The following is a 25,496-nucleotide window of genomic DNA, read 5'->3' on the forward strand; positions in this document are numbered from 1 at the left end:
CGACGGCAAGCAGCTTTTTGTTTACATTCAACATGACGGCCACCTCAAGCACAGCAACCCGTTGATGCCGCTGTCGCTGCTACGTCACCCGGATCGTTTGATCTGATTGGTTGAAGGACTATCCAATTGCGCCCAGAGGCATTTGAGCGGCGTCCGTTGGTGACGCCCCATTTGGAAATGGGCTGTGAATGAACCTTCCCCATACCCACTCTCAGTTACAACTGGGAAGGGTCTGGTGTCAACCAGGCTAGTGTTAGGGCGTTGGTGGAAAAATGATAAAGGAACCAAATAAAACGGTAGGAGAGCTCAAGTCCACAGCCCCACTTACATGTACCTGCAAGAGAAGAGCAAACACAGTACAATCAGCAGGGCCGTCTTGAAATGTTGAAATGTTCCAAACGTCTGTCTGCGTACATATGTACATTGTGTATATGTGTACATACTGGTCTATGGTATGAAACTATGACACACCCTTAGAGTCCAATACATGTAAAAACACTTCAACACATACAATTCTTCATCTTTCAGCTCACATCAGCCGTTAACTTCTTGTTGGAATGTTTTGACAGGAAAGGGGTGTGATTGACCAGTGTTTATACTGAAATTATCAAAGGGAGTCAGTCAGAGAAAGTTAATTTTTTTAATCTGTTTTCCTGTGTGAACAGGCCCAGGTTATCCATAAGGGAACTTGGGCCAGTGCCCAGGGGCACCAACTATTCACAACCAGTGGGGGGGGCACCACATGACACAGCTTTAACAATATTTTCCGTAAATTGTTACATTATTCACTTGAAATTGTTGAAAGATCATACATTACTCGTTTATGAACACTAATTTCCCAATAATGCCCAGAGGCACCACATTGTCTTAACACGGGCCTGTGTGTGAAGATGCTGCAGCAGAAGCATCCTCAGTGACGGGGCCTGAGACAACAAACATGCTATGTAACATCTGCTGAATTTACACCACGGTGCTATGCACCAAACTGTTTCTCATTCATTTTAAATTGGTCGATGCTTTAAAGACGTACCTCACCAAAACAATAATTATGTTTATTGATAACGTTCGGAAATAAAGCAGACACGAACCAAAGTAAAAAGTAAAACAGTAGAAAGTTGTGTTTAAAGGGTTATTACACATCAGACACATCACAGTGGTTTATCGTGAAGTCAGTGACAGCTGTGTTGATGCTTAATAGCAAAGATATTGCATACATTTTGCACAGTAATGTGTAAGCTATTTGCACATATTTGACTGGCCAACGCAGTGGTGACATGTCAGTGATCAGAAATCAAAGGTAGAGGCAAATCAACATTTTTGACAGATAACCCTGGCCCTGGGTTATTTTTTACAACCTGCCATCTTGTTGAGGGAAAAGCTCATTAGAAAGTAGAGTGACCCCCACCCCACACAATTTACACTTTTAGCATATACTTAAAATGCCACGATGGAGCAGTGCAAGCCAAATTTTTGTAAGTGTTGATGTATCCACCTGTCCTGCTGTACTCGGGGATCTCATGTACAGATGTATATGTGTAGACTAACTGAGTCATTCAACAGCATAATTGCAACACTAGTGAACCCTGCAATGAGTGTGATTAGGTTCACTTAGAGATTGTGGAACCACTGGCGTTTTAGTCTACTGTATATGCTAATATCTGAACACTCTTTTTGTGTATTGTGGAACTCCGTCTGTTGTAGTCATTTCTTATTGTATGTGTTTTGTCTTGTATTTGTCTGTCTTTTTCTATGTTTTGTATTGTGCTATGGACAGTTTTTTTTTGTGTCCTGAATAAAGAATAAAGTAAAGTAAATACATTTACTGCATGGAGTATTTGGTACTCTGATTTAAATGTGTGTTTCTCTGCGCTAAAGTTGCAAGTGGTAACTTATTAGATTGATCACGTTTACTTAAAAATGTTCCTCTTGATGAAATGATGATGGATAATCTGAAACTCTGGACTCTTGTTGCATCCTATAATCTTCTTTAGGGTTAATATATTTTTAAGCAGCAGCCTCATCCCATCATTATACTGTATGCCACATTGAGTTTCTGCATATGCTTTTTTATAATATAATCACATTTACTAAAACATAGGTTAATTAATTATATATTATTATTATTATTATTATTATTATTATTATTATTATTATTATTATTATTATTATTATTATAAGTAGGCAGTACTAGTAGTAGCTAGTAGTAGTAGTAGACTAGTAGTATACACTCAGCAGTTCCTCAATGATCATACCAATCAAATTACAGTTGCAGATTAATATCAAGATTTTTTCCTGGGAGGTGCCCGAGTGAGCAGCTGCTTAGAGAAACCAAAACATCCTGCCATGGCCGATACATATCCATCACTATTTAACACTCCATCCTTCAGGTCAATGATTGAGAAGGAGAAAGAAAAAAAAAGAGAGAAAAAAAAAAAAAAAAAAAAAAAAAAAAAAAAAAAAAAAAAAAAAAAAAAAAAAAAGGGGTTGAGCCGGTGATCGCAGACTATATATGTGCGCTCCGTGGATCTTTCCAATAAACCTGCTGGATTCATCGCGTTATGCGACTGCCGTCGGGACACTTCTGGACAACAATTCCTAGACGCGTACCTGCTTATGATTATTATTTCTCCGGGGTTTGGTTGCAGACTTTGACATTGACAACGTGAAATAACCAAAGGTGAGGTCCACATTCTTTTCCTTTACGTTCCCACCATGCATGCATGCAGCCTTCTTTACCTCGGCTTCTGGCCTTTGCACGACCGTTTCCATAGTTTGGTCTGTCTTTTTTTTTCTTTTTCTTTCACAAGGATAATTGGGGATCGTTCATTGTAGTTGTTTATTATAGCATGATAATATGGTCGTTGGGGATTATGTAAGCATGACAATTGCATGTCTAGCAGAGTGAGTGGAAGTGACACAAATCAAAAGAACGAGAATACACAAACACATGCAAACAAGTAAACACAACCTCTAATGACTTCACACATTTATAAGCATATATATACAGTACAGGCCAAAAGTTTGGACACACCTTCTCATTCAAATGCGTTTCCTTTTATTTTCATGACTATTTACATTGTAGATTTTCACTGAAGGCATCAAAACTATGAATGAACACATATGGAATTATGTACTTAAAAAAAAGTGTGAAATACCTGAAAACATGTCTTATATTTTAGATTCTTCAAAGTAGCCACCCTTTGCTTTTTTATTAATAAGGGAAAGAATTCCACTAATTAACCCTGACAAGGCACACCTGTGAAGTGAAAACCATTTCAGGTGACTACCTCATGAAGCTCATTGAGAGAACACCAAGGGTTTGCAGCGCTATCAAAAAAAGCATAAAAATATAAGACATGTTTTCAGTTATTTCACACTTTTTGTTAAGTACATAATTCCATATGTGTTCATTCATAGTTTTGATGCCTTCAGTGAGAATCTACAATGTAAATAGTCATGAAAATAAAGAAACACATTGAATGAGAAAGTATATATATATATATATATATATATATATATTTGAGAAAGTGTGTCCAAACGTTTGGCCTATATATAGGTTATATATAGTACAGGCCAAACGTTTGGACACACTTTCTCATTCAATGTGTTTCTTTATTAACACATTGTTTATTTAATAACACATGTTAATGCGTATCACTGTGAAATCCAGTGCTGTGCGAATGGTCACATGTAGGGGTACAGTTTCTGTCCTGTCCTGTTTCTGAGACTGAGCAACACACTGAATCACTGACCTCTGACCCCCAGAGGCGTTGGAATGGGGGGGAAAAGGGGACTGAGTACCCAGGGCCCTCATGTGAGGAGGGCCCAAAAATATGCTAGAATGAGTAGCTGTGGATGCGGAGAGGGGCCCATAGAAAATGCCTTTCTACAGGGCCCAGAATTTTGTGCTACGCCCCTGCTGACCCCCACACAGAGCCATGGGGAGCAAGAACAAAAAGGAAGTTGTCAGGCTCCACACCTATCTGTTACACACAAGTCACTGAAAAAAGAAAAACTTAAGGACCATTTTAAAATGTATTAATTAACATAATAATAATGAACTTCATTTATGTAGCATTAAAAACAGGAGACACAAAGAGCAAACAATTTAAAAGCTTAAAGAGATAAAAAAAATATAATCATTAAAACAAAGATATAAAGATTAAAAAAAAAGTATGAGAAATATCAAATTATAACAATGATGTTAGAAAAAGGCAGAAAGGTATTTTAGGAGATTGTTGTGGGCTCTTATAACTTGAATTGATCTTTCGTCACTATTTTTGATTGGGTGCTAATTAGTGAGTTAGTGGTGTAAACTATTATGTGCAGCCCTGCGGGGTGGTGCAACACAGTCATGGCTTAGGTATCAGGGGAAGCTGGTTGCAACACACACACACACAGAGTCTGCTAGCATTGTTACATAAACTTATATAAGCTGTTGGTGGTCATCCAAGCTAATTGGACTAAATGTGCGTGCGTGTGTCTCACAGTGGGGTGTCTGCTTTTCAAGGGGTATTTATGCATGCAAGTTCCCAGCATGCATGCCCCTTTAATTTGAGTATCAGAAGCCACGATATCAGATGAATTTGATTTCTGAGCTTAACCCCGGATTCACCCACACCTGCGAGAACGCTGTATGAATACGATTGAATACGAATGATTTGAAGCTGAAAGTACAGATGAGATACAAATTAAAAGGAAACCCTAAATAAATAAGTGAAAGATCTAGAACAACAAAGCTAGAGAGCAGATACTTTTTTAACTTAGTTTAAAGGTCCCATGGCATGGAAATTTCACTTTATGAGGTTTTTTAACATTAATATGCGCTCCCCCAGCCTGCCTATGGTCCCCCAGTGGCTAGAAACTGCCTTTGAGAAAATGAAAGCTCAGATGGGCCGATCTGGAATCTTCTCCTTATGAGGTCATAAGGAGCAAGGTTACCTCCCCTTTCTCTGCTTTGCCCACCCAGAGAATTTGGCCCACACATGAGAGAGAGACATAATGGCTTTCAAACGAGCAAAGTGGCAGTTGGTCAAGGCCACACCCACACCCTACACCTTGCCCCCCCTCTCTCCTCCTCAGACACAGAAATGGCACATACTAAGGAAAGCTCATTGTGGGACTGGCTCTAGTGGCTGTAATTCTGCACCAAGGCTGAATTTCAGGAAACAGACTTCAGATACAGTATTAGGGGACCACTAAGGTCTATATAAAAGAGCCTTCAGATACAGTATTAGGGGACCACTAAGGTCTATATAAAAGAGACTTCAGATAAAGTATTAGGGGACCACTAAGGTCTATATAAAAGAGACTTCAGATACAGTATTAGGGGACCACTAAGGTCTATATAAAAGAGACAGTATTAGGGGACCATTAAGGCCTATATAAAAGCATCCAAAGAGCACCATGTCATGGGACCTTTAAATCCTGTTTCTTTTAATGATCAATCTATTCAGGAAAAGCAGGCCTTGAACTCAGGATCCTCTGTTGCATGGAGTTCTTAAGTGTTTCTAGATTACCCCGCCTTTCTGATGAAATGAAATTATAATGAAGCCAAACTTTATTCTTGCGGTCTGTTATCATAAACCATAACGATCTGCTGTATGTGATATGGTACAAAACCAGTAGAATTTCCATGCAGACAATGGGGGTAGAAAGGGAACTTTTTGAACCAGTGGGGTCGAGGGTGTGGCTCTCCCTGACTTCTTATTAGGAGAGATCATTTTGTTGTTTGTAGATGCAGAAAAAAAAACCTCTGAGAGGCACTGTGATGTTCTCTCCTATGGTTTTATGTTGTTTAAGTTTCAGCTGTTCTCTCTGAAGCTGTGATGACTATGGCTGCTCCCCTGTTGCTCTTTTTATTCTCTTTCAAACATACTACAGTTTCTGCTGCTGGACATAAAAAACCTAGATATTTGACAAAAGACAGATATTTCTCTATGGAAATGCCACTGTTAATGCAACATAAATGATTTCTCCCTGCCATCACAATATGGCTTTGCTACTGTGTTCACTGGTTTCTAATGCAGCGCATACTGTTCTCTGTCAATTCAAGTGAATAGCATTTGATCAGTTTAATGGTCATCAAATCACTAAAACCTCCATCTCCTCATTAACATACATTTCCCCTTCTTAATTTTTACATTAATGGATAAATTAAAGGGAGTTGTCTAATTTAAGAGGAAGTACCAAACATTTGAACCTTATTAAACACAGATAAAGATTTGTTCTAATGGAAAGGGTTTATTATCTCATATTCAGTTTAGAAAGAGGGAGATGGAGGCACTTAGAAAGAAAGAAAGTTACTATGTGATAGATGTGTGTGAGTCTCTTTAATTAAGAGACTGAAAGAAAGAAAGAAAAAAAGGAATATTCACAGTTGAGATGCAGAGAGTTAACAATGACAAACAACAATAAAGTATTCATCCAATAATGTAAAACCGCAAATAAGGTTTCAGAAAAATCATGGAACTTTCAACAGAATCTTCTGGCTTTTAGTGTCTCACACACACACACACACACACACACACACACACACACAACACACACACCACACACACACACACACACACACACACACACACACACACGACAGCTTTGGTTGCAGACTCATCTTCTTCCTTTATGACCTCATTCTTTATATTCCTTCGTGTTCCTTGTACTTAGTGCTCTAGGCAAAGTTGCACTGCCAGCATACTGTCCATACAGAATACATCATGCAGTTCATTGTAAGCAGCAGGTTCTTATCTGCCACTCTGTACCTCTCTAAGGAATAGCTTCTGTAATTTTTAACAATGGTTTTAAGTCTCAATCAACAAAAAGACAGAATAATGTCCCACTGTTTTACAAATTGCTCGATTGTTAATGGGCACTTTCCCGTAAACCTCACAAATTTCAAGTACTGCGATTTAGAAAAAAAAATACAAATGGCTGCATTTATTTTTTATTAATGGGAGTTTTTATTTTTCTCCATATGTAAAATATTCTCTTCCTCAGTTTGATAGAAAAAAGATTTTTCACTTAATTCATATTTCTGACTACGCTCTACATCTATGACAACTGATAATGCAAGCATAATATGGATGAGTGTTTTCCTATCTCATTGAGGCTGCATTATGCCGTACACTTATAACCAAATATAAGCAGCAGTCACTTTTTGGATACAATCTTAAGCTGTATATGAAAATCACGCGAGAGGTATTAAACACTGGTGAGTCCAACTTTACCTAGAAGGCGCTCGCTCGTTCTTTATGAAACAATTTGTTTTTGACACTTAAGTTACAATTTGTTACTTCCTGCGGATTTCGCTGGCAAATGTATTCACTGTAAAAATCTGTTAGACATGACGACAAGAACCGAAACATCCAGGATTTAAGAGCAGTGTTGCAGCAGTAACCTATTTTTATGTGTCAAACAAGTCAAAACAAAAATGATAAACGTCCAAAGGTTCAGACATAGAGAGCAGCAGAGTGAAGCCACGTTGTGGGTCATCAGACCCAAAATACCTCCCCTGGCCCTAAACTACCAAAAAATAATTAGCTGACAACTAAACGAACACAGAAACTGATCACCCCATCTAAACCAACAAGAGTAGACGACAATATTAGAAACATAACTCAGTAGCAATACAACAAACTAGGACCTCCAAAATGACCATAAAATACAATCAACACCTCTGAAAATTTTTAATAAAACCCGAACATTTTAACCTTCATGAATGATTCATTACATTCTATTGTAGACTGCATTAGTTTTAACCAACCTAATGCACTGGCAAGTGACATATTTGTGGAACAATTTAAAAGTGATGTGAGATAATATAGCTTTTCCAAAGCTAAAAGTTAAATGCAAGCTTAAAAATACAAGCTGTAGTGACACATTCAACGGATCAGAGATAAGTCTGTAATAAAAAATTCAATAATAAGAAGCTATTTCTCATCAACAAGGGAATAATTCAAGGCGGAGGCTGTACCAAAAATGAAGAGCACACAAAGGGCAAACCGTTTATATTGACTGGGGAGAGCTAATAAACTATGATGCTGAGAGAGGAGAGAAGCTTAACAGGATTCTTGAAAGTGCCAGATGTTAGTGACATGGCTGAGACTTAGTGCTTTGTAAATGTATATGTATATGTTGTCTCTAGGTGTTTACAGTAGAAATCATGCTTGTTGTATGCCGTTTAATAGTATACTGCCATAGCCGGTGGATACAAGCAACAAGGGAAGGACCCGAACACAGATAACAGACAGGTAACACAACAATGCTACATGAGGCACGTGACAAAATTGACAAACTGGCAACAAATGTTTTAAAAAGGGCCGATTATAAGCCGCAGACCTGAAAAGAAAGTCTGAGGGCATCTAGTGGACAGGTAAGAAATGAACCCTGAATGGGTTTAGGGAATGTGGCTGGAGGGAGGAACAGAGTGGCAGAATGGGACAGGAATACACACAGCTAAGGCAGAGAGAGGCACATCCAGTCCAGATGACTATCCTGTTAGAGTCAAAGTCTGCATCATTATGTACAGTATATGGCTAGTTTAACTTATAGCCCAGTATCTTAATGTCAAGTTAGGACAAGTTCATTTAAATGGGTGCATAACAATGTTTAAGTCTAAAGAATCCTCGTTTTTGAGAAACCCAGTCTTTTTTTTTTTCTTTCTTTTTGATCTCACTTCTCTCGTTCGCCATCCTCACACCACAGCAGGCTTTGCTCGTCACACGCCAGCCCACAGTCTTCCTGGCCAGTTACGTTAGCTTCCTGCCAGTATTGAGTGGGGGATTAGAGACAGGATTATTCTGCAGTCTTTCATGTTCCTTCCTCTGTATGCTTTGATGGCTGGAAAGTGCACCTACTAATCAGTAGTCGCACAAGGAGGATGGTCCAAAGTCTGCAACCATAAAGTGTTAAACACATTTACAGATGTGTATACATCTACGGATTGGGACACAGACAACTTTTAATATGTAGAAAATGAATTTACCCATACTATTGGCTCCATATGTTCATGGTTCTAACCCGACAGTGACCAAAACTAACGGAGGGTTTTGGGCGCTCATCATCAGTTCATGAATTCAAACATTTGAAAGTTTATCACCAGGTCTTGACCAAAACCATTGTTACAGTATAAGATGTGACATTTCAAGGGAAACGTGTTGATTTGCTGTCTTCTTTCCTGAATGATTATAACGTTTCTACCCTAAAGCCACATAGTCATTGAGTCTAGCTGGCTTGAGTGTAACGTTGGAATTCTCATTTGTAGAGCTGCAAAAGATGAATCGATTAATCGATTAGCCTAGTTGTCAACTATTAAATAATCACCAAACAACTAATCGAGAAATCGAGAAAATAATCGACAGATTCATCGACAATGAAAATAATCGTTAGTTGCAGTTTTATTTATTCCTCGCACACTGCTGTCACACACTACATTTATGGATATAAACCAGATATTACCGTAAGTGATTTTTTTTTTTTTTTTTTTTTTAACTTACCTTACCTCACGTTTTCTTTTACATGACGTCTGATGACAACTCAGTGACATTGTGGTGTCTTGTAAAGCTCTGAGATGATCTCCCGGCGGCCACCCTGGCACACCTCTGAGTGATGAAGGCCTCTGACACATTGCTCATCCTCTTCCTCCTTCACAGGACTCTGGTATGTGTCTAGGTAGATAGATAGATAGATAGATAGATAGATAGATAGAATGATGAAAAGTGCAAAGCAAAAACAGACTATACCTAAGTGCAAATAACAAAAATATAATCAAAGTGCAAATTCCTCCAAATAAAGCGTTGACCGATATTTACTTAAAGAGTGGTTTGCTTGTTCGTATGTGTGAAGTGTGTGTCAGGGAGGACTGTGAAGGAAACAGTTGAGGAATGGAACCGCTACAGGAAGGAATGTCTGCTCCACATGAGTACAGAACCCAGACCCAAAGGTAACATGCACATTTTTTAGAAATTAATGAAAACAACACACACACACACACACACACCTTTTATAATACACATTAATAAAGGTGCAAGTAACCTCCTGTCCTCTTCTTCTCTTCTCTTCTCTTCTCTTCTCTTCTCTTCTCTTCTCTTCTCTTCTCTCCTCTCCTCTCCTCTCCTCTCCTCAGGAGTGTTTTGTGGTCGTATGTTTGACATGTACGCCTGCTGGTCAGATGGGAAGCCAAACTCTACAGTCAAAGTGCCCTGTCCCTGGTACCTGCCCTGGTACAACCAAGGTAGGAATACACACACACACACACACACACACACACACACACACACACACACACACACACACACACACACACACACACACACACACACACACACACACTACTATTGTATGTAGTCAAGGGTGTGTTTCATCTGCTGCCGTGTGTCTGTGTAGTGCGTAATGGCTTTGTGTTGCGGGAATGTGGACCTGATGGTCAGTGGACAAACAGCAACTTCAGCCACACCTGGAGGGATAATTCTCAGTGCAACACTGACAACAGCCAACAGGAAGCTCAGGTAACACACACACACACACACACACACACACACACACACACACACACACACACACACACACACACACACACACACACACACACACACACACACAGTGCATACCTGTCAAGTTTTGGATTTGAAAATAAGGGAAATTTTCCAGCGCCCACCGCAAGCAGTCCCACCACCCCAACCAAGCTCCAGTATCCCTTACATTTTAAGACAGGTGTACAAGAAAGCTAAAATCACCACTTGATGCAGAATGCTGAAAACATTTTACAATTTATAACATTGCTTGTCCTTACATTTTATTTTCATTCCACACATTCTTTTCATTTCATATTGCTTTTCTTTTACAGTTTTTTTTTCATTTCACATAACTTTTCTTTACTCTTTTAGTGAGTTATTGTATAAATTTGTTGCAGACTTTGCATTCTTTAAGATTGTTTTGGAAGGAGTATTTTTTGGGGCTGGGCCAGAGTGGTTTACAGAGTGGTTTACACAAGAGTAGAGCGCAAACAGTTCTGTTGTCTAACGTCATCCTATTCTCTGGAACAATCTTTCGTACCATGCTAAACACCCTTTCTCAACTTGCATTGCTATGGGGAATGCATAGTAAAGCCTTCATAAGTTTTGGCAGCGCACCGTCTCTGTCGAAGCCTCCATCATCCGTCTCTGTTTTTTTTTTTTCCTGCGTTGTCACTCATCATCTGACCTCACACACTAAACTCGCGACAACTGCCATCTACAGTATCTGTAGTAGGCTACTGCAGGTGGCAGTTATCGCGAGGCTAGTGACAGAGCTCAGATTGGGAATGTTTTTTTTTTTTACTCCGCTCGGACCCGGGGTATTATTTTTTAATAACGCAGGTTAAAATACGGGAGATTTACGGGAAAATACTAATACGGGAGGACGGCGGGAAAGAAGGGTAAAATACGGGACTTTCCCGGCCAAAACGGGATACTTGACAGGTATGACACACAGACACACACCATTTTTGTCCACAGTGTTAACCCACTCTTGTACTTTGGTTGCATTCTGTACAGAAGAAGCAGATGCTGATCTTAGCCTACTTCAGAGTCATGTACACAGTGGGTTACTGTGTTAGTCTGACCAGTCTCTCACTGGCTCTGATTATTCTGCTGTTCTTCAGGTAGGCATCTCTACATCTCTGAAATCAGTTTTCTGCTGTCTTATTCTTGTCTCGTTATCTCATTATTTTTAGCCTATTTTTTGGTTAATTATTTGTATCTGTTTATGTACTATAACACATTATGTAACATTATGTAACACAGCCAGTTTGTTTGTTTACAGTTCTAACGCATCTTATCATGCAGTTGCTGTTAAAGGCTTCTAACGATTTGTCATTACAGTAGTTTCTCCTATAAAACAATTGTTTATTTAAAATAAACAGACTTGGTCATATGTCTGATGCTGTTCATAGGCATTCTGAGAATTAACTGTTTGTTGTGTAAAGTGAACTGATGCAAAACATATCACAGCAACAAGCACTTAACATAAAAGAATGAAAAGAAGTAAATAAACAGACCTCAGTTTGGCCTTTAGAAAGTGTGTGAGGATTTTTCTTTAGGTCAGGTTCCTCACTGACCTCCATCATCAAATAAAAGAAAGGGAGTGCTGAAAGTTCACACATTTTTTTTAACACTTTCTGAGTGTGCCATACCTTTAACAGTCTGACTGAACGTAAAACATCGTTGTGATACGTTTAACGGCACCGTGACATGTGTGATGTCTGCAGGAAGCTGCACTGCACCAGAAACTACATCCACACCAACCTGTTTGCATCATTCATTCTGCGAGCTGTTTCCATCCTGAGCAGAGACGCTCTGCTGAGCAGAGACACTCCGGAGTTCAGAGACAACAGGGACATCTTGGAAGTGCTCAGTGATCAGGTTGGGAGACACACACACACACACACACACACATACACACACACAAACATTGACAGCGAGAGAAAAGGGGAGAGAGAGTAGGAAACAGGGATTATTTCAGGGATGTCTAAATTTGTATCACAGAAAACACAGCTTCCATTGCATCGAAGAGCAGTTTTCAACCACTAGCCTTCACCTTGACCATGAGTTTTGACATTCTATCCATTATACAAGTCTGATAATACTAAGTAATTATTAAAGGAGTGATAGAATGCAAAACCGATTTTACCCTGTCATAGTTGAAAGAGGACAGTTCGGTGGGTAAATAGGACATACATAGAAGCTCAAAATCCCATTGACACCCCTTTACTATGAAAATCTCATATTTTGAAACTGCCGCTGAAAACGGTGAATCTCAACAAAGCTAGAAGTTGACGTAAGCATCCCAAGACCTGTACCTTTGTCACGCCATGAACAGTCACACCCCAACATTTACATAGGCTACACAACTGACCTGAGATCAGGTAGTCTTCTGAATCTAGGTCGCGCAGATCACTGCTATTCCATTACAAAATTCACTTCTGAAACTTTTTTATGCGAGAAATCAACTGTAAAAAATGTAAAGCTCAAATATGGGCCGTTTTACGAAAATGTATGGCTAATTGCAAATTTTGGCCGACTGTGTGTCAGAGTTCAGCGGCTGATGCTGCCCGGGTTGCTACATCGCGGCCCTGCCTGTCCTCCGTCACAGACCCCGGCCTGCTGTGAGCTCGATTGAGCTCCGTCACGGCCAGCAGCCCGTGGTGCTCCATAACCGCGCAAACTCACCCTTTCTGGGTGACTGGACTACCAAACGCCGCTGCCCTGACAGAGCTCCAGAGCCTGCAGCTCGCTGTTCTCCCTCCCCTCTTCCTGCTAAATGGCCGGTGTGTGACTGAGAGCGCGGTCAGCGAGCTTGTTACGCCCGCAATCTCTTACCGCTGGTTCCAGTTAATCTTATAATGGATATGTGTGTTGAGTTATTTAAACAAACGATTGGGTAAATAAATGCCTCTTGTCCGTGAGTCTCATTGATAGAGCTAGCTAGCCTCCTCCTAACGAGACCTCTGAAATTCACAAAAATGCTTTAAATTGAAATCCGAAATCGGACAAGTGTTAGCTAAGCTTTGTAAGACCTTGGGGAACTTGTAACATACATGCCGTGATGAAATTCAAACTGTAAATATTCTATAATTATGCCGAAAGTGTAGGTAGCTAGCTGCTCCTCCTAACAAGACCCCTCACGTATATAAAAATTCCTTAAATTAAAATCGGACTGTTAGCTGTTGTTAGCTTTGTAAGACCTTGGGGTAGCTGTGATATAAGTGCCGTGACGGAATTCAAACTGTAAATATATTATAGTTATGCCGGCAGCCGGCCGCGGAGCCCTGTAGTGCAGTAATCCACAAAGGGTGACTTTGCCCTGGGTATGGAGCCCAGCAGGCTGCCGCTTTCTCGTCAGACTGTGTGGAACTCCTAAAGTCTGACATGCCTTACCAAATTTGCAATTAGCCATACATTTTTGTAAAACGGCCCATATTTGAGCTTTATATAGTTGATTTCTTGCATAAAAAGCTCAGAAGTGAATTTGGTAATGAAACATTGCAGTGTCTGGAATATGAGATTCTGTCGCTTCTCTAATGTATGTGTATTGGGGATTCGCTCAACCAATCAGCGTGCGTCTGTAATGTGTGTGTATGGGGATTCGCTCAACCAATCAGCGCGCAGCTCATCTAAATATTCATGAGCATACCATATGTGGAAGAAAACCTCTTCTTACACATAGGGCCAAATCACAGGGATGCATAAGGGCCAATAAAATATCAACCAGGCCATTTTCAGCCCAACTAATGTTACATACCCCATTAGGAGACCTTAAGGAACAGTGTGAAATACCCTATATAATCATTCTATCACCCCTTTAACATTTTACAAGTTTATCACATACATTAATTGACAATGGTTCAGTTAGAAAACTGAAGTGATAGTTGATGTAAAAACTGTTGGTTTACTGAGAGTTGGTTCTCTTAAGACTTGACTTGAAATGTAAAAACAACCCCATCACCTACCAGACAGTGTCTGGCTGCCGCGTGGCTCAGGTGCTGATGCAGTACTGTGTGGGAGCCAACTACTACTGGCTTCTGGTGGAAGGCCTGTATCTCCACAACCTGCTGGGGATGATGGTATTCTCCGGAAACCGCTATTTCTGTGGATACCTTCTCATTGGCTGGGGTAATGACACAGAAGTAGTCACACACACAACACAGCTGTAAAAGGTGAATGGTTGCACTCTTAATTTACATGCGTGTGTAATATACAATATGATTAACTACATCTGCTTTTGTGTTGTAAACTCTGTTTTGTGTCAGGCACTCCAGTGTTATTTGTGGTTCCTTGGGTTATTGTACGTTACCTGTTCGAAAACACAAGGTGAGTCATTTTTAACGTTGTCTCTTCAATAGATTTTGTGGAGTTTATAATTTTTTTGAAGTAGTTATTCTGCCTCGTACCTGTTCAACAGATGGACTGATTTTTTATAGATGTGAATTCAATTTTCACTTTTTGTCTTTTCATTCTTCACTTTATCCAATACTAGTTTTTCAGGATACCTTGTGTATTATTTCTTACATTTTTGTGCTTGTAGGTGTTGGGAGGTAAACGAGAAAATGGCGCACTGGTGGATAATACGCACTCCCATCCTGATCGCCATTCTGGTAACGTACACACACACACACACACACACAATACTCAGTGTTAGTGGCAGCCTCTGGATGTTTCCTATTAAACCCTACAGTCAATATGAATGCAGACCATGAACATCACAGGTTGGCAGTTGTACATGTGATCTGTACATAAGGCTGGGTAATATAGAGAAAATCAGATATCACAATATTCTTGTCCTAATATCTTGATGTCGATATTGTGGCGATATTATAGGGTTGACAATTGGTGCTTGTAAAAAATATCTTCACAATGAGATTTAAGATAAATAATCTTCAGTAATGTGGATATAATGACTAAGTGGGTAAAGGTAAAAATAATAGAAGAGCTTTACGATATTACAATTTCCAAAATCTAAGATGATATCTAGTCTCATATCACGATATCGATATAATATCGATATATCGCCCAGCCCTATCTGTACATTGTGTTTCGATGGGATGTTCCTCATCTTATCTGCATCATTTGGCTTTCTTTCTCCGTGACTTCATGTCATAGTGCAGATAGCACACATACAATTTTACACTCCGTTGATATTACAAATTTCAAACCTTCCCGATATACAGTACACACACATTCACAAACAGGACCGTATACATGCATTAATGGAGAGATGTCAGAGTGAGGGGGGCTGCCAATGAAAGGCGCCCTGAGCAGTTGGGGGTTCAGCGCCTTGCTCAAGGGCACCTCAGCAGTTGAACTGACTCCTCTTCAGCTACCAGTCCACAGTCCGTACTTGCTCCGTACGGGGACCACTACGAACTGAGCTACCGCTGCCATGCACAGTACATGACCTGCAGCACTCCCTGTCACATTCAAATTACTCAACCATGAACACACACACACACACACCTGAACATGTACATGTAATGAGAGTGGACAAAGTTGTCAACATAAACTATAATTTGAACTGTCATCATCTCGTTTGAAACACAACCGCTGAGGATGTAAATAACCCTGTTTGTATCACCTCAGGTGAACTTCTTCATCTTTATTCGCATCATCCAGATTCTTGTATCCAAACTGAGAGCCCATCAGATGAGGTACTCCGACTACAAATTCAGGTAAGACACGTGGACATGGCTGTTGTAAAGTTTTATTCACCTTGCCTTAAAAAAACACTGAAGGAAATTCTACAAACACACCCGCCACTCAAAAAGGAAAACAGTATTTACAGTGTCAAGACAGTAATTAGGCTAATGGTTTTCAGGTCAACTTGATAACATGGCTAATGTGGTGAACATGTGAACACTGTGGAACCACCAGTAGTGTGGGAGACCTCCTTAATGGATTAGAGCAGAATGAACATTAGTGGAGGTGCATAGAGACCATGTCAGCACTGTGATAGCTGTGACACGGCCTTCTAATCTTTGACTGAAAGAGGCCGAGTGTTGGCTTACATGGCTTTCACATGACATGCGTACGGTCATGAAGGTCAGTATTCTTATTTTTACTACATTGTAATTACCCTGTGGATTTTAGTTGTGTCAGAGTGGGACTGAGACAGCCTCTGAAAAGCTTTAATTGACTGTCCCTTCACTTGAAGCTCACTGCAGCCATTATAAATACAACAGAAGACATGCAGAAGGCCTACATTAATACATAAGTATGTGAAATATATGCAATAAACCAAAAACCCAGCAACCATAAAAAAGAACTACAGTTAAATTATCCAAAGTAAAACAAGATATCCTATCTGACATTAGCAGACGAATACTGATTAATATGGTATAAATGATAACAAACATCTTAGACATCTGAAACATGACAAGGGGCCCCAGCTGCTTTTTTGTATGGGATCAAAAACCAAAAAGGTTGAGAACCATTACTGTAATATTTACCAGTGCTATCTGTAAGCTTATCATATGTGTTTTGTATGTCACGTTTTAATCTGTAGAGTAACTAGTGATGAGAAATGTCAAATAAATGCAGTGGATTAAAAATTGCAATGTTTCCCTCCTAAATGTAGTAGATTAGGTATAAAGTGGGATAAAAGGGAAATACTGAAGTTAAGTACAAGTACCTCTAAAATGTACTTCATTACAGTACATGATTTCAACATACTTACCTAACTCTGTTTCACCCTTCTTATTGCAACATGTCAAATCAACTCTGAATGAACATTTCAGACTATTTCAGACGTGAGAAAACTTTTTTTGCACAACTCTTTTGTCGGGCAGGTGCGTAGGATATGATCAAAGGTAACGGATCAAAAATTGTTGAGAGAAAATCCCGCACACTGACCATTATGCAAGCAATAATCCTTCATCAGGTAAATTTTACCTGATGAAGGCCTGGGACCGAAACGTTGTATTTTTCTAAATAAAGTATTGCTTGCGTAATGGTCAGTGTGCGGGATTTTCTCCAGACTATTTCAGACTAAAGCTGCTGGAACAAGGAGCCGCAGTGGACACACACACACACACACACGGACGCACGCACACACACTCACACTCACACACACAAACACACAGACACACACACAAGCTGATTGCTATCTCGCACAAAAGGTCTGATTTACAAGAATAATTTCCATCTAGCAGAGCTTCTTTCTTATCTCCCACAATGCTCTGCTGGAGGGAGTTAAGTATTCACTTTTCTATTTCACTCTGCAGAGCCTCTGGGCAGCTGGACAGGGAGACTGTCCTGTAACTGGAAAGCAGGTGTTCAACAAACAAAGCAAAGCATCTACCCTGCTGAAGGATCTTTGAGCAAAACACTGACTAGATAACAGATATAAAGTTCTGGTTTGTATCTTTCCCTCCAGACTGGCCAAATCCACCCTGACCTTGATCCCTCTGCTGGGGATCCATGAAGTGGTCTTTGCAGTGTTGACAGAGGAACACACGGATGGCATCCTCCCCAACATCAACCTCTTTTTCCAACTCTTCTTCAACTCTTTCCAGGTACGGTCAGGACTTTGTATATCCACTCGGGATGAATTTATCTGCACTCCAAAGACTTTTTCTTGATAGAAATAGCATCACAAAACACATTTTATGGTATTTCTACGTCGGGTTCGACATTAAGAGTAATTTCCCCTCTTCACAGGGTTTATTCGTAGCCATCCTCTACTGTTTTATCAACATGGAGGTAAGTGGTGTGTCTATGTGTGTGCATGCATGATACCAAAGTGAGTGTATACATGCAGGGACTGTGCACCAGGATCACAGAGGCTTGACATAAAATGCTTGTGAAATAACAAAAGGAAATGTTCCTAATGATTAGGACTATTATTGGTGGGGCTTTTCGGTGTCCCTTATGGTCCACCGCGGACAATGATTCTCCCAATGATATGTGGGCAATAAAAAGATTTTCTACTTGAAAGCAAACAGATGACCACTACTAAGGTTGACGAGCGTCTTTTAAAGGTGACCTGCCACACAAAACCGTTTTTACTTGCATTTTTTTTTTTTTAATATGTTAGGTCCGCATGTGTTTGTGTTATGCTGTGAATGTGAAAATTAACTGCTACCTCCTCTGTCAGCTCTAGCCACTGAAAAGAAATAAGCAGAGAAATCAGGCCAATTACAAAAGCTGGTCAGTCTGACATCATATTGCCTGAGCTCATTACTATTCATTAGCTCGCCCAGTTGGGCTGGGTAAAGGATTCTGACAGCCAGGCTCTCATTGGCTAGCTGTTAGCCAATCAGATTCAAACAGCTGAGCTTGTTGAATATTAATGAGAACTGGCAGATATCGACCTGAGTCTTCCTGTAGGCTTTCTATACCACGCTAGAATGGCTTGAAACAAGGTAACCAAGGCATTTTCTCCACAAAAAATGTTAGAGTCCATGGTAGAACTTCAGACATTACCACAAAGTCATGAAATATGTGTAGCAGGGCACCTTTAAGGTTTGAGAGAACTGATTTATATGTTGTATAAAAAAAGAAGACAACTCCACAACAGGAGTTATGAGTCTGAGCTTTCAGATGTGTTTATTAACTCAGTGTACATTTAGTTAAAGGTGTCTTGATGCTTTTCTTTTACATTTTCCATCTTTAGTAGTGTCTTGTCCAAGGACTTTTTGTCTTCCGATTTCTCTCCTCTTTCTCTCACTGTACCTCATCCTTTGCTTGCAGGTGCAGGCAGAGATAAAGAAGAAATGGCAGAGGTGGAAGCTGGGGATGACTGACCTGGATGACCTGAGAAACACTGGCAGCAACACGCCGCAGGTGCGCGCCAATGCTGCAGCTTGTCCAATACATGCTGTAGATTTAACCTAAATGTTTATTGTATGAACTTGGTTTCTATTTACAGGCCTCGTGTATCTGAGAGAAACACTCTAAATCAGATTCTTTGTATGACGGCCAGTAAAACAGACAGACATGTAAACATGGAAACTATGCTTTCAAAAGTCGAGCGCTGGAAATACTTAACCTTTATCTGTCCTGTGCATCAATCATGTGCAAGCCTTTTATTTTCATGTAGCTTCACACGGTGCGCATAATTTATGAATGTCTCCCTTACTATTTTTTCTGCAATAGATTTATATGTGTTGCTTCAGTGATTCAACATTCAGTTGTTTAAAATAATGTGTTTATGGTTTGTTTAAAAGCCCTTTGGGTTGTTGAAAACAATTTTAAATCATCGCTTGAAAGCGATACTGCTGTTACAAAATATGCAGCCTAGCCCGCCATCATGATCCATCCATTCATCCATCCGTCCATCCATCCCAATTCGTGAATCACTAATCAGGCTAAAGTAATGGGACTTTTACATATAAAGGAGGCAGTACATTTCACAGATACTAATGGTTGTGATGGCAAAGAAAGTTCAACAACTTTAGAAAGGTATATAAAGTAAAATGTATTTTTTTATAGATTCATAGATAGACATTTAATGGATTATTGTCATTTTGATAATTAATATACTCTACACTAGTTTTTCTTGGACAAAACTAAATAACGTCATGTCTAAATCATTGTGCAGGTTGGTGCTAGCATGCCACCATGTAGCCAGTACCCCAATCCGTCTCCCTGCCATGCTCCCACCCATTGCCAAGAGGACAGCTGCCTCTCCGCTCTACCCCACCCCTCTGCTCCTCCTCACCCCTACACCCACAACCAGGACCAGCTGGGAGCCAGACAGCTGAAGACCTACTGCTACATCCCTGCTCATACACAGGGTGGAGGAGGAGGAGGAGGAAATGAGGAAAAGTCTTGCGAAAGCTGCTGCTGAAAAGTCAAGATGGCCTTCAGCAAAATAAAGAAATACCAGTGATTAGTGCGTCCAAGGAATCAGACTGACGATTGCTCTGTTCCGCTGAAAATTCCGCCGGATTTCACCGTTTTCGGCCGGATGTCCGTCACCTTCCGCTATCTTTGTGTTGGCATTTTAAACTCCAGTGGATTTATGAGGACTATGGTTAACTGCTCCTCAGATCTCTGCAGGGTAAATCCAGACAGCTAGCTAGACTATCTGTCCAATCTGAGTTTTCTGTTGCATGACTAAAACAACCTTTTGAAAGTACACACGTTCCACCAAAACTCAAGTTCCTTCCCGAGGCTATTTTGCAGAGGCACCGTGGCTCTGCTTGGTGCTTAGCACCGCCCAAGACGATTGTGATTGGTTTAAAGAAATGCCGATAAACCACAGCACGTTTTTCTCCCATCCCGGAATGCTGTGTGGACTAGCCAGACCCTCCTCCGCAGCGCTGTGGAGGAAGGTCTGGCAAAGCGAGAATAGACTCACTAACACCCGGACTGAGAGGACTTACGATGTATCATCCATTGTTATGACTGTAGGATTATTCAGAATTTTTTTTACTTAGATTTAAAAAGGACTATAAAAGGTAAAGAAGATACAGGATGAGTGGTTTAGGAAATAGACGGATGGATTCACATGTTCTTTAAGTGCCAGAAGTTGATAATATCATACAGGAAGGGGTGTGTGGAAGATTTGGGTATTGAGTATTTCATCAACCCTGTTGAAGTGTCTTACAGCAACAGTGTGCTTCTCAAGTATTTCCTGATGGTGTAGCTGACCCTGATCTCCAACCATTTTGTCAAGGGGAGGGAGGGGGAGTAAATGAGAATTTCCATTTGTGGATAATTTAAACTAAAGGGCTTGTGTCCTTCAGCGTAAATCAGCCGCTGATAGGAACCATCCTCTCTGTTTTTATTCCCATGGAGGAAGCAACATGAGTTTCTTTCATTTTCTACCTCTGAAATTGTTTTGTATTGAAACATGGAAATGTGCCAAACGTGTTTAATTGAACAATTTTACTGTAAAAGTGAATAAAATCACAATGGTATTCTCTTTCCAAAAAATGGCCATTAACTCATCCAAGGTACCATAATATCTACTGTTAGTCATACCCACACGCAAAAATATTCATCTCCTTCTTCTCCCCACAGTACACTTTCATAACCTTCATTTTACAAGTTAGTGTAAACATAAAATCACAAACAAATCATCACAAAATGAATACTTGAAACCTTGGTATGGTGCTAAAAAAATAAAAATGTGCAACTTGTCTCCATGGCGCGGAAAAACAGTCTCAAAAGTATCCGCAGAAATAGAAGGAGATATACAAATACATCTCCATTGAAAAATACTAAGTTGATTTACAAATGATGAAATACGAGTTACAAATTAGACGCATGGACACTAGCGATGGTCAAATGAAGCTTCGTGAACCATTTTCTTTATTTTCTGAGCTCACCAGATGGCGCTCTCATTTCAAAGAAAAACATTAAAAGGGATGGCAATTCAGTGTGTTTTCAAACCCTTTGTTGAAGAGAGAGCCCCATCTAGCGGGCTCAGAAAAAAAAAAAAAGGGAAAATGGTTCACAAAGCTTCATTTGACCATCACTAACAGACACAGATACAAATCATTCTGCATTCATTTGTGCATTGTGTTTCCCAGAGTTGCAAATTCTTAGGAGACTGTTTTAACACCATACTTGGCGTCATCAAACACCAATAAACACTACCAAACAAGGTTATTCCAGAGATGACAGAAATGTCCCACCAGTGATGAAGTCTAACCCGAATGGGGCGTCACTAATGTTTGATGTTGTTAATGTTTCTTAAACAGAAGCTTCTCCACACTTTTAAACCGTTACCTCTTTTTTCGCTCCACCTCCTGACTCAGGTTTTTGTGTTTTTGTTTGCCCAAACAGCCTCCCCCCACACACACAGATAAACAGCAAGGTACCTTGTAAGAGTTAGTGCAAATTCAAGTAAGGGGGTCTTTGTTAAATGCTGATCTGTGTGTAAAATCTCCTGTAATCCAGATTAAACTGCCGCCTCTAATGCCACCTAGAGGAGAGATAGAGCACTCCATGAGGGAAAACCACCCACTGTGTAAAACTCAAGCCAAGAAGCAGGTTTACTGAGTAATCTGGATCATTTCGCTGAGGAAAAGCGAGAACTACTTCATATGGTGAACATTGACTGAAGTAAAATTGACTGATCAAGGTTCAACTCTGCAGAGTTAAACAGATAACTCGGTAAACATGTGAGATTTGATTAGTATCACATTCTTTACAGTGAGTTTTAGGTTAAAAAGAAAAATAAATAATGGAGAAATAAATATGTCTTTAGTCACCACCATGTCACAACTACTACTGTACAACTTATACGTGTTCTTTTACATTTCAACTGACAGCGCTGTTGGAATCAGCTCTTCCTGTCACTGTGTCAAATCACCCTGGCTATGGTTCAGACTACAGGCAAAAGTGCCTCAAATCTGATTTTTTTGGGGTGAAGTGACCAGGTCAGACTTCTTCACAAGTAGTGTGAACACTCAAATCTTGCCCAGATCTGATTTTTTCAAAAGATTTAGACCACCTCCATATGTGGTCCTGAATCAGACCCAGGTCTGTTTTTTTTCAAATGCTGCCGCAGTGTGAACAACCAAGGCCATAACGCCGCAAAAGGCCAAAATAGCCAATTTGGCTCCCTTTCTCTTCATTCTTCTCTTCCTCAGCACCGGCTCATTAATGTTACGGCTGCCATTACACAAACCTTTTGAAATAAAAGCGAAAACGCTCACTTCCTCCATAACCTCCCTAACTTTAGTACAACAGCGTGCTGCGTCTGAGGTCATTGTTATTGTTCTTTTGCGCATGCGGGTCAGTTTGAAACCACAAATGGTTGACACTGGAATCGGATATAAGCCACAATTTAAAAAGGTAATGTGAACAGCCAAAAAAAAAAGAAAAAAAAAAAAATCGGATCCGATCAAAAGAATTAAGCATTAAGACTTGCGGTGTGAACCCAGCCTATGTAGCAGCATGCTCCATGCCACTTACAAATACACTCACCAGCTACTTTATTAGGGACACCTTGCTACTACCGGGTTGGACTCCCCTTTTGCCTTCAGATCTGCCTTGATTCTTCGCGGCATAGATTCGAGGTGCTGGAAACATTCCTCGGAGATTTTGGTCCATATTGACACGATAGCATCGCATAGTAGTTGCTGCAGATTTGCTGGCTGCCACAGGTGGAAGAAGAAAAGGTCAAAACTGTCAGTGATGAGGATTACATCAAACTCATATGACTTCAGTGGCTGGACAATCTTTGGTTCTTTTAATAGCTAAAATGTGCAGTCACTATAGAAAAGAAGGACAAACCTAAATGCAAGTTGTTTTTAATTTGATATGTACGTTATCACAAACGTTAAACAAAAAGTGGTTGGAGAAAGGAGGGGAATGGAGTAGAGGGTGGAAACCTTGAAGAAAAAAAAAAAAAAAAAGACAGACACACAGACACAGACACACACACACAAAAACACACACACAGACACACACACACACACACACACACACACACACACACACACACACACACACACACACACACACACACACACACACACACACACACACACACACACACACACACACACACACACACACACACACACACACACACACACACACACACACACACACACACTTGTGCAAAGCTCACAGCAGATCCAACAACACAGTTTTCATTTCATACACAAATTTCATTTTGTCAAGAGAAAAGAATTAGGTAGGATTTTGTTTTCAACAGCAATAGCGACGTCACTTTTTGGCACAGAGGGCAGCAGACGGACACAGATGGGACAGTCAAGTCTCACATCGTTTCCCCTGCGTTAATTAGTGGAGTATACAAGTATGCACCATCGTCCTCTTCATAGATGATTGCCACAGTCTCACCAACTTCTGACACTGCTGCACTCGTCTGTATGTAAGCCTGAGACAACAGGAGGAGAGGAGACAATAAAAAGTGAATGCACTGTTTCACATTTTTACAAAGCAAATATATATAGTCCCTCAAGTGTTCAACCCCTACACCCAATCCTCTCTGGCTGAGAGGATTGTTTTTGTAAGTTGCATAGTAGAGTTAATGGAGAATTCTATATCTCCCAGTGAAATATTAGAATACACCAACAGCTAAAGGGAACTTGAGAATAGCATTTGGAAGCTTTATTTTAAAATGAACCTGGGCTGCGTTGAGCGCCGACAAAACGTAGCAACACGTTTTTTTTACACTGAAACGGGGGTGCGTTGAACACCCTGTTGTGTGTGCAAGCGCTCTGCCTTTTTTTATTACCACGAGTTTACGGACACGTCTCTGATGACTGGGTATCCCCTGTGACACAGCCAATAAACGAGAGACACACCCACCAAACGAGAGAAAACATATCTCAAAGCCGTTGCACCCCGTTTCACACCGTTCCAAGGAAACGTATCGTTCAACACGGAAACCGTATAAAAAAACGCTGTACACCGTTCTGAGATTGAAAGTGCCCTGGACGATTATCGGCAGTTTTTTTTTGGCAGTTGGCAGATTATCTGTATCAGCGTTTTTATTGCCCGATATCGACATAGCTAATTAATTAAAAACAGCTCTGTGTCTGTCCCTCTACTTCGGTTTCACCCACCACTGAGTCTGACTTAATGTCCCGCCCACAACACTGTCTTACTATCTTTTACTGGGTATTATTTTGAAAGTTTCTAATTTATTAAATAATTGATTAAACTGTTTTGTGTTGGAACATTCCAAAATCTCAATTTTGACTTAAAGATTTTCATTTTCACTGTAAATGCATATCTGTTTCATTAACTCCTAATGGGGTCAGCCCTAAGTTCCCACAGCCCTAAGTTCCCACATTTCTAAGATTTTTCTTAAAATTAGGCCCTATGTTAGGGTTACATTCGATCTGTAGTCCATTGCTACTGGATAATAGGTTGGGTGTAATTGGCTACCAAATTGGGAGAAAGGGGGATAAAATCTGATACAAATTTATGAAAAAGGAAATGTGGGAACATAGGGCCTAATTTTGGAAAACATCTTAGAAATGAGGGAACTGTGGGAACATAGGGCTTAATTTAAAAAAACAAAAAAAAAAAACATAG

At 40.2% G+C, this 25,496-nt stretch overlaps 2 protein-coding genes and 1 long non-coding RNA gene across 4 annotated transcripts in view; 1 reads left to right on the forward strand and 2 right to left on the reverse strand.

Moving 5' to 3' along the window:
- The first annotated feature begins 2,503 nt into the window (after positions 1-2,503).
- gipr (gastric inhibitory polypeptide receptor) lies at positions 2,504-20,496 on the forward strand. Of its 2 annotated transcripts, none has more exons than XM_039821102.1 (15): positions 2,504-2,677; positions 9,539-9,657; positions 9,844-9,940; positions 10,124-10,231; positions 10,384-10,505; positions 11,532-11,638; positions 12,245-12,398; positions 14,489-14,648; positions 14,786-14,846; positions 15,061-15,130; positions 16,113-16,201; positions 17,905-18,043; positions 18,189-18,230; positions 19,221-19,313; positions 20,071-20,496. In XM_039821102.1, exons 2-15 carry the CDS (start codon positions 9,607-9,609, stop codon positions 20,317-20,319), a joined length of 1,542 nt encoding a protein of 513 aa, XP_039677036.1. In that variant the 5' UTR covers positions 2,504-2,677; positions 9,539-9,606; the 3' UTR covers positions 20,320-20,496. The 2 variants fall into 2 exon arrangements, with proteins under 2 accessions (XP_039677036.1, XP_039677042.1); XM_039821108.1 differs by having other exon boundaries at positions 9,562-9,657.
- An 838-nt stretch (positions 20,497-21,334) lies between these two features.
- On the reverse strand, positions 21,335-23,925 carry LOC120551036. The gene is made up of 2 exons (XR_005637815.1): positions 23,412-23,925; positions 21,335-22,404 (listed from the first exon to the last, which is right to left on the reverse strand). It is a non-coding gene; the product is annotated as an uncharacterized LOC120551036 (long non-coding RNA).
- A 45-nt stretch (positions 23,926-23,970) lies between these two features.
- Positions 23,971-25,496, reverse strand: part of LOC120551027 (THAP domain-containing protein 5-like) — a 6,521-nt gene continuing 4,995 nt past the window's right edge. The window contains exon 5 of the mRNA XM_039788133.1: positions 23,971-24,330. Coding sequence (XP_039644067.1) covers positions 24,211-24,330 — 120 coding nt within the window. The 3' untranslated portion in view covers positions 23,971-24,210. The remainder of the gene's footprint in view (positions 24,331-25,496) is intronic.

The sequence above is a fragment of the Perca fluviatilis genome, chromosome 2 (genome assembly GCF_010015445.1).
Source record: "Perca fluviatilis chromosome 2, GENO_Pfluv_1.0, whole genome shotgun sequence".
Lineage (NCBI taxonomy): Eukaryota > Metazoa > Chordata > Actinopteri > Perciformes > Percidae > Perca > Perca fluviatilis.

Coding starts and splice junctions, on each gene's coding strand:
- gipr (XM_039821102.1), top strand. CDS start 9,607: ATGAAGGCCTCTGACACATTGCTCATCCTCTTCCTCCTTCACAGGACT. Junction 9,941..10,123: donor TACAGAACCCAGACCCAAAG/GTAACATGCACA, acceptor TCCTCTCCTCAG/GAGTGTTTTGTGGTCGTATG. Junction 10,506..11,531: donor ACAGCCAACAGGAAGCTCAG/GTAACACACACA, acceptor CATTCTGTACAG/AAGAAGCAGATGCTGATCTT.